Source organism: Boleophthalmus pectinirostris, unplaced genomic scaffold (assembly GCF_026225935.1).
Source record: "Boleophthalmus pectinirostris isolate CB_2022bp ecotype Guang Dong unplaced genomic scaffold, ASM2622593v1 HiC_scaffold_2, whole genome shotgun sequence".
NCBI classification, from domain to species: Eukaryota; Metazoa; Chordata; class Actinopteri; order Gobiiformes; family Gobiidae; genus Boleophthalmus; species Boleophthalmus pectinirostris.
In genome coordinates, this window is record NW_026571152.1 from 18,855,250 (window position 1) to 18,869,214 (window position 13,965).

Genomic DNA, 13,965 nt, shown 5'->3' on the forward strand with positions numbered 1-13,965 from the left:
CCGTCGTTTAGCCCCAGCCGACATAGATGATGTTAGGCGGCACTTACAGCAGTTGTTCGAGGCAGGTATTCTCAAAGAATCACACAGCCCATATGCATCTCCAATCATAGTGGTGTGCAAAAAGAATGGTTCCATTAGAATCTGCATTGACTACAGAACCCTTAACAGTTGCACCATACCCGACCAGTACACCATCCCACGCATCGATGATGCTCTGGATTGTCTCTCAGGCAGTAAATGGTTCTCAGTTTTGGATCTCCGAAGTGGATATTATCAAATAGCCATGTCTGAGGAGGATAAGGAGAAAACTGCATTCATTTGCCCACTCGGGTTTTACCAGTTCGAAAGGATGCCTCAGGGTATAACGGGAGCTCCTGCCACCTTTCAGCAGCTCATGGAGAAAGCTGTTGGGGACATGCACCTCCTCCAAGTCATAGTGTACCTTGATGACATAATTGTGTTTGGCAAAACGCTCGAAGAACATGAGCAACGTTTTCTGAAAGTGTTGGATAGACTTGAGGAGTTTGGACTGAAAGTTTCCATTGACAAATGTCAATTCTGTCAATCTCAAGTAAAATATGTTGGCCACATTGTGTCAAAGGCTGGCATTGCCACAGATCCAGAGAAAATAGTTGTTGTTAAGAACTGGCCTGAGCCCACAGATCTTAAGTCTCTCAGATCATTTCTTGGATTTTGTGGGTATTACCGCCGATTCATTGCCAACTATTCCAGCATTGTACGTCCATTGACCGAACTCAAAAGGTTATCCGCCTTCTCAAAGGCACAACAAAGACAAAATCGAAGATCTAACAAAGACTTACCTCAAGCCCTCTGAACCTTTCAAAGAAAGATGGGATGATTCATGTCACATAGCTTTCAGGAAGATCATTCTGTTTGACAAATGCCCCAGTGTTAGCGTTTGCAGACCCCACCAAGCCTTACGTACTGCATGTAGATGCTAGCATGCACGGCTTAGGTGCTGTACGAAATCAGGAATATCCTGAAGGTCTCAAGCCTGTCGCATTCGCCAGTCGAAAACTCAGTGATTCCGAACGCAACTACCCAGTTCACCAGTTTGAATTCTTAGCCTTAAAGTGGGCAGTTGTAGACAAATTTCATGACTATCTATATGGTGCGAGATTCACTGTGCGAACAGACAACAACCCCTTAATGTATGTATTGACAACAGCCAAGCTAAATGCTGTTGGACATCGTTGGCTAGCGGCTTTAGCCACATACGACTTCAACATCCAATATCGTCCAGGTCGTCACAACATTGACGCCGATCTCTTGTCTGGATAGTACAGTGACCATGAACCATGGGCTGATGTTCCTAAATCAGCTATAAAAGCAATTTGCAAAAACAAGTCCACAATCACTCCTGTTCAACTTGTTGATCAACTTGGCGTTCCGCCTGCAGCCATTCCTGAAACGTATGTTTTCCCAGTAAGCCTAAAAGCACTGACATTTGAACAACTGAGCCCCAAAGAGCTCCAAATCGCTCAAGACTTTGATCCAGTCATTGGACCTGTCAAACAAGCCTTGCAAATGGGCAAACAGCCTGTCCAATCAAAAACTGATCCACCTGATGTAGCTTTGATGTGTCGTGAAATCAGAAAACTGGAAGTGAAGGATGCGCTACTGTACAGAAGGAGAAAAGTACAAAGTGGCACAGAAACAAAGCAACTGGTCTTGCCGGAAAGATACTGAACCAGTGTTATGAAATCACTACACGATGAATGTGGACATCTCGGTGTCGAGAAAACCACTGAACTACTCAAAGATCGCTTCTATTGGCCGCGTATGAACTCAGATGCGGAACAATACATAAAAACTTGTGGACGCTGTATTTCTCGTAAAACACTCCCACAACGTTCATCCCCTTTATTTAGTGTGCATTGATTTTCTTCAGATCGAGCCAGACAACAAAGGTATTGCCAATGTGTTAGTGGTCACTGATCATTTCACGCGCCTAGCACAAGCATTTCCCACTAAAGATCAAAAGTCAATCACTGTTTCCAAAGTGCTGTGGGAAAAGTGCTTTGTCCATTATGGACTACCCGCCAGAATACACTCAGATCAGGGTAGAGATTTTGAAAGCCGACTCATTAAAGAAATACTGTCCCTGCTTGGTATCAGAAAGTCTCGAACATCACCCTATCACCCACAAGGTGATGCTCAGCCTGAACGTTTTAATAGAACACTGCTTTCAATGCTTGAAACACTTGAGCACGTAAAGACACAGAATTGGAATCAGCATATAAGTCAGTTGGTACATGCTTATAATTGCTCCAAAAATGAGTCTACTGGATATTCACCCTACTTCTTGATGTTTGGTCGAAATGCCAGATTGCCAGTCGACATCTGTTTTGGTGCAGCCTTTGATAAAAATGCAGAAACCTCCCACCTGCAGTATGTTGACAAAATGAAGAAAAACTACAGCAAGCCTATCATCTCGCTACAGAGAGCGCAACCAAAAAACATCTCAGAAACAAGTCAAGGAACGATCAACGATGAGAGACCAGCCATTACAGGAAGGTGACAGAGTTCTGATAAGAAACCTTGGTCTCATTGGAAAACACAAACTCCAAGATCGTTGGAAACCCGTGCCATACGTTGTTCTTAAAAAGTTACCAAACTTGCCTGTGTACAAAGTGAAACTCGAACAAGGCGCTGGAAGTGTGAAAACTTTACACAGAGATCATCTCCTTCCTATTGGTTACTTTGTCCGAATGCCTGAAAGTACACAACCTACAGAACATGTCAAAACTCCTGTCACGAGAAGACAACGCTCTTTGAGACATCGTCGAAGCAATCATGAATCGAGATCTGACCGCAGCCACTTTGAGTCAGATTCTGAATATGAGTGTGCTTTCGAGTATCCCAATAATGACCAGTTCCTTAAGTCAAGAGACCTGAACAACCTAATTCTCCTTCTGCTTGTTTCCATGGAAATGTTGTTCCTTTGACTATAATATTCTTCACTATGGCATAAAATCTCTCTGGAGATCTCCATCCATCCATTTTCTTCCGCTTATCAGGGGCCGGGTCATGGAGGCAGCAGTCTAAGCAGGGACTCCCAGACTTCTTTCACCCCAGACATGATTTGGGGGACAGTTGAGAGACATAGTCCCTCCAGCGTGTCCTGGGTCTTCCCCGGGGCCTCCTGCCAGTGGGACATGCCCGAGGGCGGTGCCCAGGAGGCATCCAGAACAGATGCCCGAGCCACCTCAACTGGTTCCTCTCGACGTGGAGGAGCAGCGGCTCTACTCTGAGCTCCTCCCGTGTGCCTGAGCTTCTCACCCTATCTCTAAGGGAGCGCCCAGCCACCCTGCGGAGGAAACTCATTTCGAGCACTTGTATCTGCCATCTCGTTCTTTCGGTCATTTTGACTCAGCTCCCTCTTCACCACTACGGTCCGATACAGCGACTGCATTACTGCAGACGCTGCACCGACCCGCCTGTCAATCTCACACTCCATCATCCCCTCACTTGTGAACAAGACCCCGAGATCCTTGAACTCCTCCAGTTGAGGCAAGGACTGTCCCTGACCACCTCGAGATGTTGAAGAGGCGTGTCAGCCAAGACAGCCCCACAACATCCAGAGACTTAAGATACTCGGGACGGATCTCATCCACCACCCTAGTTACTAATTTATTTATTTATTTTATCTATTTGTATGTATATATGTATGTATGTATTTGTATGTACATGAGTATGTATATATGTGTATATTGGTGTATATGTATATATGTGTGTATGTGTATATGTATATATACATATACAAAATGTGTATGTATATATGGTGTACATATTGTATGTGTGTGTGTGTATGTTTGTGTGTGTGTATATATATATATATATATATATATATATATATATATATATATATATATATATATATATATATATATATATAGTTATTTGTTGTATGTATTATACATACATAATCCTTTCCATTATTAAGTATCACCCCCTTATCGGGGTTGAATAAATTTTTTAGGGACAATTGAATAATTATTTTTTATGGCCAATTTGTGGCTTTTTGCCTTTCCATAAAAATTGATTAATTTCTTTAATCCATTTTCTTCTGCTCATCTTCTGCACGTTTCTAAAATAGACTTTCTTGCTGCCTAAATAGTTCTCCAAGATCCAAAGCTAACCACAGTTTGATGAGTCCTCAGTATGTCATCTTATTTCAGTTGTAAAAGAGCAGAACACAGTACAGCTAAACACAAGTAAACAGTTTCTTTAATATTCCTTCTGAGAAATTCATTTATTCACTTGATCATTTACACATGATTCATAGAAACCTTTAGTGACAGAAAATACACAGATTCTTCACTGTGTGGTCCTCAACTCCAGTTTCATGTTGTATGGTTTAGGGGTCACAGTAATGCCAAACACCATCTCATAGTCAGGCTCTCCTGCATCCTCAGGCCAAATGAACTTAAACCTCCTCAGAAGAGTCACCATGATGAGGAAGAGCTCCATTCGGGCCAGGCCTTCTCCCAGACACACTCGAGGACCTGGACAAAAATAGAATAGAAAACAGAATCCCTCCTTGGATGTGCATGTAATATATCGGTGCTTTGAATACTGATTCTTTATTACTTGTCCAGGTAGTCTTGCTTCTAGTTTTAGTTTTGATTCTTTGACCAGGTTTCAAGCTTGACCCTGATTGCACTGCTCCAGGGCTTTGGTCTGGGCTGCAGGACCACACTGTGCAAATTGTGTCCCTCCGCTCCTGCTGACTTTCTACCACCATAAAGTGTATGCTCATTTGTTTTGGGTCGGATTGGGCCCAGACACGCAAAGGAATTCATAGAGATTGGAAAGACATGTCTGTGGCATGAGCTGTATAAGCAAATCCTAAAAACAAAGTAACAAGAGGAAGAGCGCTAACTGCTGCCCCAGACGTGCTCAGTGACATAATGCACCTGAATGCACCTGATGACTGTAACAGCATATAGTGTACTAAAGTGAGATGTAACTTTCTGGAGGTGGAACGTTAACTGCATTATCCCATGGAAAGTTAAAATCATACTTCACAACATTCTCTGTGGAATATTACAGCCAAAGGAACAACATTTTCATGGAAACAAGCAAGAGGAGGCCCTCCCCAAACCAAATAAAGGTCAGGTTTGTGGAAGTGCAAGCCCCAGAGTAAGGACACTTGTTTGCAGCAATAAAGAAAACAAAATTAACAACAACAAAAACATGCATTTGTTTTAGTCTTTTTTTTTTTTGCATACATACTAAGATATACTGTGGGACATTTTGAGTACACTACTTTTTCACTCACTGGAAGATTCAGGCATCACTACAAAATGGTGAGATCATGAGAATATGTCCTACCAGCAGAGAAGGGCAGGAAGGCATCTGGTTTGACAAACTCCCCCTTGTGGTTAAGAAAGTTTTCAGGGTTGAATTCATGAGGAAACTTCCACTGTCCCTCTTCATTGAGCGCTGATGACAGGTTGGGAATGACAATAGTGCCCTTGGAATAAAATAGACTAGGATTATTTTCACAGAGAAGTCCTGAGGGCAAATTTGAGGAAAAGTCAGTAAACTTTTTTTTTTTTTTTATAATTTGAGGGTGCTGATTCAGAATATTTTGTTTACCAAGCTGGATTCTGAGTTCTAATCCTTCTAATTTGCATATTAATAATATATATAATTTATGAATAAAAGTGAAATTAAACAGATTATCCATCCATCAGTCTATCCATTGTTCTTCCACTTATCCAGGGCTGGGTCATGGGGCAGCAGTCTAAGCAGGGACTTCCAGATTTCCTTCAGCCCAGACACTTCCTCCAGCTCCTCCAGGGGGACCCCAAGGCGTTCTCAGGCGAGCCGAGAGACATAGTTCTTCCAGCGTGTCCTTGGTCTTCCCTGGGGCCTCCTCCCATACTGATATGCCCGGAACACCTACGGAGGTGTTCCGGGCATATCAGTATGGGAGGAGGCCCCAGGGAGGCCGTAGGGAGATGCCCATGAGGCATCAGAACAGATGCCCTCCCCTCAGCTGCTCCTCTCTATGTGGAGGAGCAGTGGCTCTACTCTGAGCTGCTCCGGGATCTGAGATTCGACTTTCGGTCGGATTCTCCTCTCCAGTCCCTGGCATAGACCTTACCAGGGAGGCTGAGGAGTGTGATTCTCCTGTAGTTAGAACACACCCTCCAGTCCCCCTTCTTATATAGAGGGACCACAACCCTGGTCTGCCAGTCCAGAGGCACTGTTCCTGACTGCCACGAGATGTTGAAGAGGCATGTCAGCCAAGACAGCCCCCACAACATCCAGAGACTTAAGATCCTCATGACGGATCTCATGATGAGTCCTCACCCCAGCCTTTGCTTCCTCCTCGAAAGACGTGATGGTGCAATTGAGGAGATCCTCAAAGTATTCCTTCGACCACCTGACTTTTTTTTTTCTAAATAGGATAAAGGTAACAAAACAAATCACATATGAAAAAATAAAATTTAATTAGTCTTAAACTGGAAACCAAACTAAGAATGGATATGAATCCAACAAATACAAATCAAATTTATTTACAGCATTTTTATTTTAACAGAAATTGCCTCTCCAACTCTAGGAGACACTAACCATTAACTATTTTCCTTGGAGTCACTGCAAAAATCACAAAAAGTCACACACCAGGATTTTATGTTGTGTTTAATGTGTGAGATAAGGAGTTTAGAGAAAGAAGTGCTAGTTTACTTTAATTATGGCTGTATTCTTAGACTGCACTGCCAGCATTCTGGATCTGGAATTGCAGCCACTTATACAGAACAGGCCTGCACTGTGGCAACTGCATTTGCTTGTCTTACAGTCATACTTGCATCTACAGGTAACCATCAAGTTGCAGGTTTTTGGGATTGCATCAGTTTGGGTTCCAGGTTTCCACTGACTACGTTCCATCCCATTTCCACTCAAGGTGGTAGAACTGGATTTGTTCTGTTCGATTGTCTTCATACTAGTGCTATTCTAATAGGCCATGAGCAGCAGCATTTCAGGGGGTAGAGCCTCAGGTCCCCGACATCTGAAAAAAAGAGTGGCTCTTGCATCTTTGCGGCAGTAGCTCAGAGTGTTCGTCCACTGATCTGAAGGTTGGCGGTTCGAATCCCGCTCTTGCTATAAACATCATTGGCAGATCCACTGACCCAGAGGTTGGTGGTGCGATTCCACCTCCAACAGGTGAATGCTGTTGTGTTTTTGGGCAAGACACTTATCCTGCCTTGGCCCCTCAGTAACATTTACTGAAATTTTGTGATATAATACATAACAGTAGCCTATATTCTCAATAAAGAATGAAAGCTGCCAATAGCAAACAGATAAATGACTTCCAGAAATAAAAATGAGCTGTCACCTAGAATCCAAACCTAGTAAAATCTGAATCAGGAATTTGTTTTATTTCTGCTCATCAAATGAAGGAAATGAAGGACGCTAGCTTTAAAATGCTGCAGTATAGCCTTGTTTTTATTTCAGTATGCTAATTAGGGGTCATGTGGTGATTTCAATCTTAGTTATAATATTTACCTGATATATATACAGTATACTGGTATTTGTTTTCTGGACTTTTCATGAAATCCATTCAATTAAAGAGAACTTTAATTTGATTAGCCTGGCGTCTATGCTATTATGCTAATTAGCATTCTTAAAACTCAAAATTCAGCTTGGTAAACAAAATTTGCCCTCAGGACTTTTTCTGAAAGTATTCCATAGAATTATTCTCAGTCTAAAACAGATATTTTACACTACTAACACACACACACACAACTCCTGTCTCTTGTCTCCTGTCTATAGACATCAGTCTTAAATCTGCTCAGAAAGTGGGCATAACCTGCAGCAGGAAATTGAGGTGGGTGCAAACATTTGAAAAAGGAAGGACTGGGGCAAGATCTCCATAAATAGGATTAGACATAAATGTTCCACTAATGCAAAGAATTTATTATTCCTTCTTACTTTGGGAATGGAGTAGCCCATCAGCTCTGTGTCTCTGGTGGTCGCATGAAAAACACTCAGAGGGACAGTGTCAGCCACTCTCTGACTCTCATGCACCACAGCCTGACGAAGCAAAAGAGAAAAGAAATGTGGGTAAAATCTCCCTCAACTCCACAGAAGAATACAAAACAAACCTCAGGCTGTGCACAGTTACGTCAAAACAATAGATGACATCAGTAGTGAACTTAGTGTTGGTGAGTGAATGTGATATCAGTCAGAGGCATTTTTTAGAGGTTGTTGACAAGGACCAGGAAGAGAGAGCATATCACCCCAGTAATGAAATCTCTGCACTGGCTTCCTGTGAGCTTCAGGATAGATTTTAAAGTTCTTTTATTGGTTTAAAAAGCTCTTAATGGTCTTAGTTCTATCTTTATTTATCTGAACTGCTTTTATCATATGAGCCCTCTCGGACTCTCGGGTCCTCAAGTAGTCTTCTTTTAACTGTCCCAAGAGTCCAAACTAAAACTCACGGTGAGGCATCATTCAGCTTTTACGGCCCCTGTCTGTGGAAAAGTCTACCTGAGGATCTGAGGTCTGCGAGTGTTCATATTTTTAAAAGTAAACTCAAAACGTATCTTAATTTAGCTTTTAATTGAAACTTTTACTTGTTTTAACTTAAATTATTGTTATTATTATATTTGTTTTAAATTAAATTATCATTACTATTTTACTTAATCACCATCTGATCTTAGCTCTCCATTTTTATTTTTAATATAACCTTTTGAAGCTTTATGTTTTATGTTTCTGTTTAAAATGGTTGTAAATATGGATGAAACAGTGGGGTGCGGGTGGTGCGGGTGGTGGTGGGGGGGTTGCTGTTGTTTTTAATTATTGTATTGTAATGTTTCTGTTGCATGTGAAGCACTTTGTGCTACATTTCAAATGTATGAAAAGTGCTATACAAATAAAGTTTGACTGATTGATTGATATACCTGGACATAAGGCATGTTGTGTCTGTCATCGAAAGTGACACAGTCCTTTCCCTCCAGCACTCTGTCTATCTCCTGCTGACAGCGCTCTGGGGAGAAGACATAATAACATTAACATGACCACTGTATAAACACAAAACTGAACAGTACATGATCTAACCTTGGATTTGAGGATTGGTCATAAGGTAGAGGAATCCAGTGAGCAGTGTGTTAGATGTGGTGTCGGTGCCCGCAGAATGTAGATTGAGACAAGACATCAGAAGTTCTTCTGAAGAAAATGATGTGCCGTCATTGATTCTCTGTGAAAAATATAATAAATAATAATAAATATAATAATTAATCATATATAATTGAATTTGGTCTCTCAAGATCTATGTTTACCACTTCCATATTTGTCTACATGCACTAATGGAATGACTCTTGAAATTATTTCAAAATAATAAGTGTCAGGTGTGACAAGCGCTTGAGAGGTAAAAGACACATTCTGTTTATGCTTTACATGCTGGCAATCATTCACAGTTTCTTTCACTAGCCACTATTGATTGTTAGATCTTTTCAGTTTGTCGTTCAGTGTCTGTGCCATTGTTTTATACAGTTTTACTGTTGAGCCTTGACCTCCAGCTGACCACTGCCGTGAGTGTGTCTGGAAAAACTGCTAAATTTGCAATGAGTATCAGTAGTCACTTTTTGAAGTCTGGAAATATGCCACTTAGAAAGAAGCCTGTCTCCGAGACGACAGATGACTCAGGTGCGAATGGAGCAACAATGGATTCTGTACTTCAGGAGGTGATTCATGCGGCAAAACCATGAGAAGCAAATCACTGAGGCTGAGACTTAGGGGTTGTTGCATCTTCTAAATCAGAGATCTATCAACAATAAGGTCAAGTCATTGAAGAAAAGTGATAAGGAGCTTGTTTAGCATTTTGATCAACCTGGAGAACCGGGACAGATGGAAAAATGCAAGCATAAGCTGTTAGTGCTAATGCTAACAACACGCACTACACAGATTATGCACATGGATCAATAACAAAGATTACGCACTAGTAATTCAATTGTTGGTTTTTGAGACCAGGTTATTTTAATAATTCTCATCCAAACCTTATGGCTAAAAATGAAAACTTATGTTTAACTTTTGCAAAACAAAACAGCCATATTTCTGTGATACATCTAAAATAGGCTAAATTACCTTAAAGTTAAAAAGACGGTGATGAGATACACAATATTAAATATTATTATCATTGTTAACAGTGCCATATGTATGCCATATTTTCACTCAGTGCAAATGCAATTTTACATTGTAGTTTTACTCATAGTTGAGGCTATAAACTAGATACAAAAAGTAAATATTTTTTATTAATTAGGAATCAATAAGAGAATCACTAAGGAACCAGATCACTAAGAGGTTTAAATAGTGAGTTTTCAAAGTATTATGCAAAGTATCCACCTTGTCCATTTCATCCAGATAGCAATCGACCAAATCCTGAGGATATCCTGGAACTCTGGTCTTCTTGTGCTCATTTATTATAGAGGAAGTCATGCTTTTTAGTGTCTGAGGCACAAAAAAAGAAAGACATACAAAAGAATAATTATGAGAAAAATCTTTCCAGTCATTTTTAGGTACTACCTGTATTCTCTTAAAAGCTTCTTTGAATGGTAATGGCAAGCGGCGAATGCAGGGAAAACTATCATACAGCTGCAAGAAAACACAATGGTTATTACAGCACTGGACTTATGTGTTAATACAAATATATAAAAACTCACAAAAGACCAAGGTCCATTGATCATCTTGTTAACCTCAGTGAAATTATTCACATATTTTATGATAAACTCATCATCATATTTAAATCGTTTTCCAAACAGAACAAGGCAGATCACGTTGGAAGCGATGTTGTGAAACATGACTTGAGCACTCAGACTTTTACCTAAATGACAAAAGATAGATAGATGACAAGAACAGTTTATACTACAATGTTTGAAAGATTTTAACAGGGACATTTCTGTCTTTAAAAAAAAATAATAATAAAAAAACTCCAAGAAAACATCTGCCCAAAGTCTAACCTCTGTGGACACTGGAACACAGTATGAATTTTAGTCAAATGTAAGGAGTCCAAAGACTCCTTATTAATATGGCAGTTATAAACACACCTGTGTTTTTCTCCAGTTTATTGATGGTGTGCTGCAGTTCTCCCAGGATCCTTTGCTCCATCGACTGTTTGCCCAAACCAAAGTTTCTCATGGTCATCAAAGCAAAACGACGATGCTCCTTCCATTTTTGACCATAATTTGCTGCAATTACACCTGCACCAATTGCACAGGGGTACAGATTTTCAAACAGTGAAAAGAGAAAGTGAATAAGTATCAAGTATCAACAAGTATCTTGTTCCTTGTTCCACAGTGCGTGACAACATTGTAGCAACAATACACAACATGAAAAAGGGGATGGGTGAATGCAATAAACACGTCTCACAGGTTTAGTGTTTAGTTTGCAAACTGGAGGACAGGTCACATTTGAACAACTGAAGAATTGGTTTTCTACCGAAACAAGCAGGCTGGATATATAGTGCAACAATCATCAGATGCTTTCTATCCTGATTTAGCTAAAGGGATGCTGCAAATGAGAAAAAGCTTGTCATATGTGAACACAAGCTGCAGGTCACACCGTGTGATGGACCACCTGGATGAATGCTATCTACCAGTATACATTTCTTTTGTTCTCATTCTCATATGTCCCTCCATATACACTGTACTCTCACTTTGGCACAGGCAGGAAAAGGTGAAGCCTGAGATCCTTTTCCGGTACAGAAAACAGCTCTATAGAGGCTCACTGCTGCTATATTCTAACAGTTTTATCTCTCAGTCACTTTTTATTTTATGCCGATATGTCTTGTGTGTTATGTTGTGTTATTAAGATAATTTAAATAGTAACCTTTATCTTCCACAATGGCATTGACGTACAAGTTCTGAGGTCGTCCAGCAAAGTCCACAGCCTTGTTAACCAGAGCCTCCTTCAGAGCCTGAGTCCCACTCACCACCACAACAGCTCTGGGCCCTATGTACACACTGTAGACATTCCCATAAGTCCTCCTCAACTGGAAACAAACAGAAAAACACACAAACATGGAGAATCTCATCAATAAGCAATCTTACATAGTACTAAGTACTAAGGGCCCCCAAGAAGACTTGTGTGGAAGATGAAATGGCCCTAAATGTCGTGAGGGAGCTGGCTGCAGACCTGCACCTAGAGGACCATACAGCGGCCGTGCCAAAAGACAGATTTCCTGATTGCCTTTTTCAGTGTACACGTTGACAGAGGTTGAATGGCTTTGAAGTGTTTTAATCTAAATATGTGTATATATATATATATATATATATATATATATATATATATATATATATATATATATATATATATATAATTTTTTTTATTTTTTTTTGAAATGAGCTTTTCATGTTTAATAGTGAACTAGTTTATTTATTTATATAGTTTACTTATTTAATGAGACAGGGACAGCACACAATTTTGACATGAACCTTAAAAGGAGAGATGCATTGTACCAGGTTGTAGCACCAGTGCTAATTTCTACCTGTAGTCCCTGGACAGGTTCATTGATTGATTGTATTTAACTGACCTTGGCTATCAACTGTTCTATCAACTAAGGTAACAACTGATAAAAAAAAATGTAATTAAGTTACTTATTTAAAGAAAATTAAAGAAAACGTGAGGACATGTCAGCAGAGGTGAATCCTGGTAGAGGTTTATGAGGTAGTGTCCTCTGGGTAGAAGTCTTCAGCCTTCAGTCTCTCTTGTAAATGACAGTATAAGATGAAGTTATACTTGTGATGTTGTAACAGAGAATACTGTATTCATTGTTTAATACCTAACATTTACCCCTTAAAAATTCAGTTCAAAGGAGCCGTCGACCTCTATATATAGTCTATATCTATTTTTTCTCCTTCAGGTATATAAGATCAATATGCTCAATACAAACACTCCTGTAGGCATTGCTGTGAAAATTTCAGTTGTGGTACTTGGTGCATTAAAACATTAGATGATTGTGTATCTGTGTATCACTTTAGCATGTAGTGGTGTACACCTACCGATTCAAAGTACTTCAGAGGGTTGTCAAAGCTTAAGCTGAGTGCATTCCCCAAAAATGGCAGAGCCAAGGGTCCAGGAGGGAAGTTTTTGGGCCGTCGAGACTTGAACTGAAGCAACAAGAAGCAGAGACATATCCACAGGAGCAGCACAGACACAAACATGGTGAGAGCAGAGAGCAAATAAGGACATGAGTCAGCCGAGGTTTTGGTACAAATCAGTGGTTTCTTTAGCCCCGCCTCCAGTGATAGTGGACTTTATACTCAATATGAAGTAAGGAATGATTCATGTATTTGATAACAGGGCCAGATTTGGAGGTAATTGCATAACACACATAATTTCCCATTTTATTGTATATCAAATTATCCAAACAATAAGTTCTGTTAAAGGTCCTGTATTACACAAAATTTACTCTTAAGTGCTTTAAGTCATGTTAGAATGTTGTTACCTCCTCAAAATGGTTGAGGTTGTGTTTTGTTTCATTCTGCAACATTAATAAAGCACATTAATAAAGTATACGGCTGTCTACTTCTTTAAATCTAAAAATGTTCCGTTCCAGTTTGTGATGCCATGCAGTGGTAGTTTTCAAGTTAATAGCTAACTTTTTCCATTTGTTCAGTACTGTAAACAATACACCTAAATCATGATTTTATTTAGCCAAAAGTCAAAGCAGAGGGTGTGAAGTAGCAGCAGACTGAGAATGCTTCAATCTTAATTGAAGAGAAAGTAGAGCTGATATTTTAGACACTGAAAATGTAAATGTAAATATAAATGGAAATTGTGGTTAGAGACTGCCAGCCTTTTCACGCCCCAAGCAAGTCTGTCTTTTGTAGGGAAAGATGCCTGTTCAGGGCCTGCTTCCCCCATTCTGATAGAACCACAAACCAGGAACCTAGAGAAGTCGGTTCCGCCTGACTGCCTCTTGGTATTTACAAC

The 13,965-nt window shown here is 40.2% G+C and overlaps 1 protein-coding gene across 3 annotated transcripts; it reads right to left on the minus strand.

The window, feature by feature from the left end:
- Positions 1-4,278: 4,278 nt before the first annotated feature.
- On the minus strand, positions 4,279-13,204 carry LOC110166870 (cytochrome P450 2B4-like). Of its 3 annotated transcripts, none has more exons than XM_055155586.1 (11): positions 13,032-13,204; positions 11,860-12,022; positions 11,079-11,231; positions 10,695-10,855; positions 10,558-10,626; positions 10,378-10,482; positions 9,094-9,232; positions 8,937-9,022; positions 7,966-8,067; positions 5,359-5,500; positions 4,279-4,529 (listed from the first exon to the last, which is right to left on the minus strand). In XM_055155586.1, the coding sequence occupies exons 1-11, from the start codon at positions 13,191-13,193 to the stop codon at positions 4,342-4,344; spliced, it is 1,470 nt and encodes a 489-aa protein (XP_055011561.1). In that variant the 5' UTR covers positions 13,194-13,204; the 3' UTR covers positions 4,279-4,341. The 3 variants fall into 3 exon arrangements, with proteins under 3 accessions (XP_055011561.1, XP_055011560.1, XP_055011563.1); XM_055155585.1 differs by having other exon boundaries at positions 4,327-4,758; XM_055155588.1 differs by lacking the exon at positions 4,279-4,529 and adding an exon at positions 4,689-4,872.
- Between the last annotated feature and the right edge of the window lie 761 nt (positions 13,205-13,965).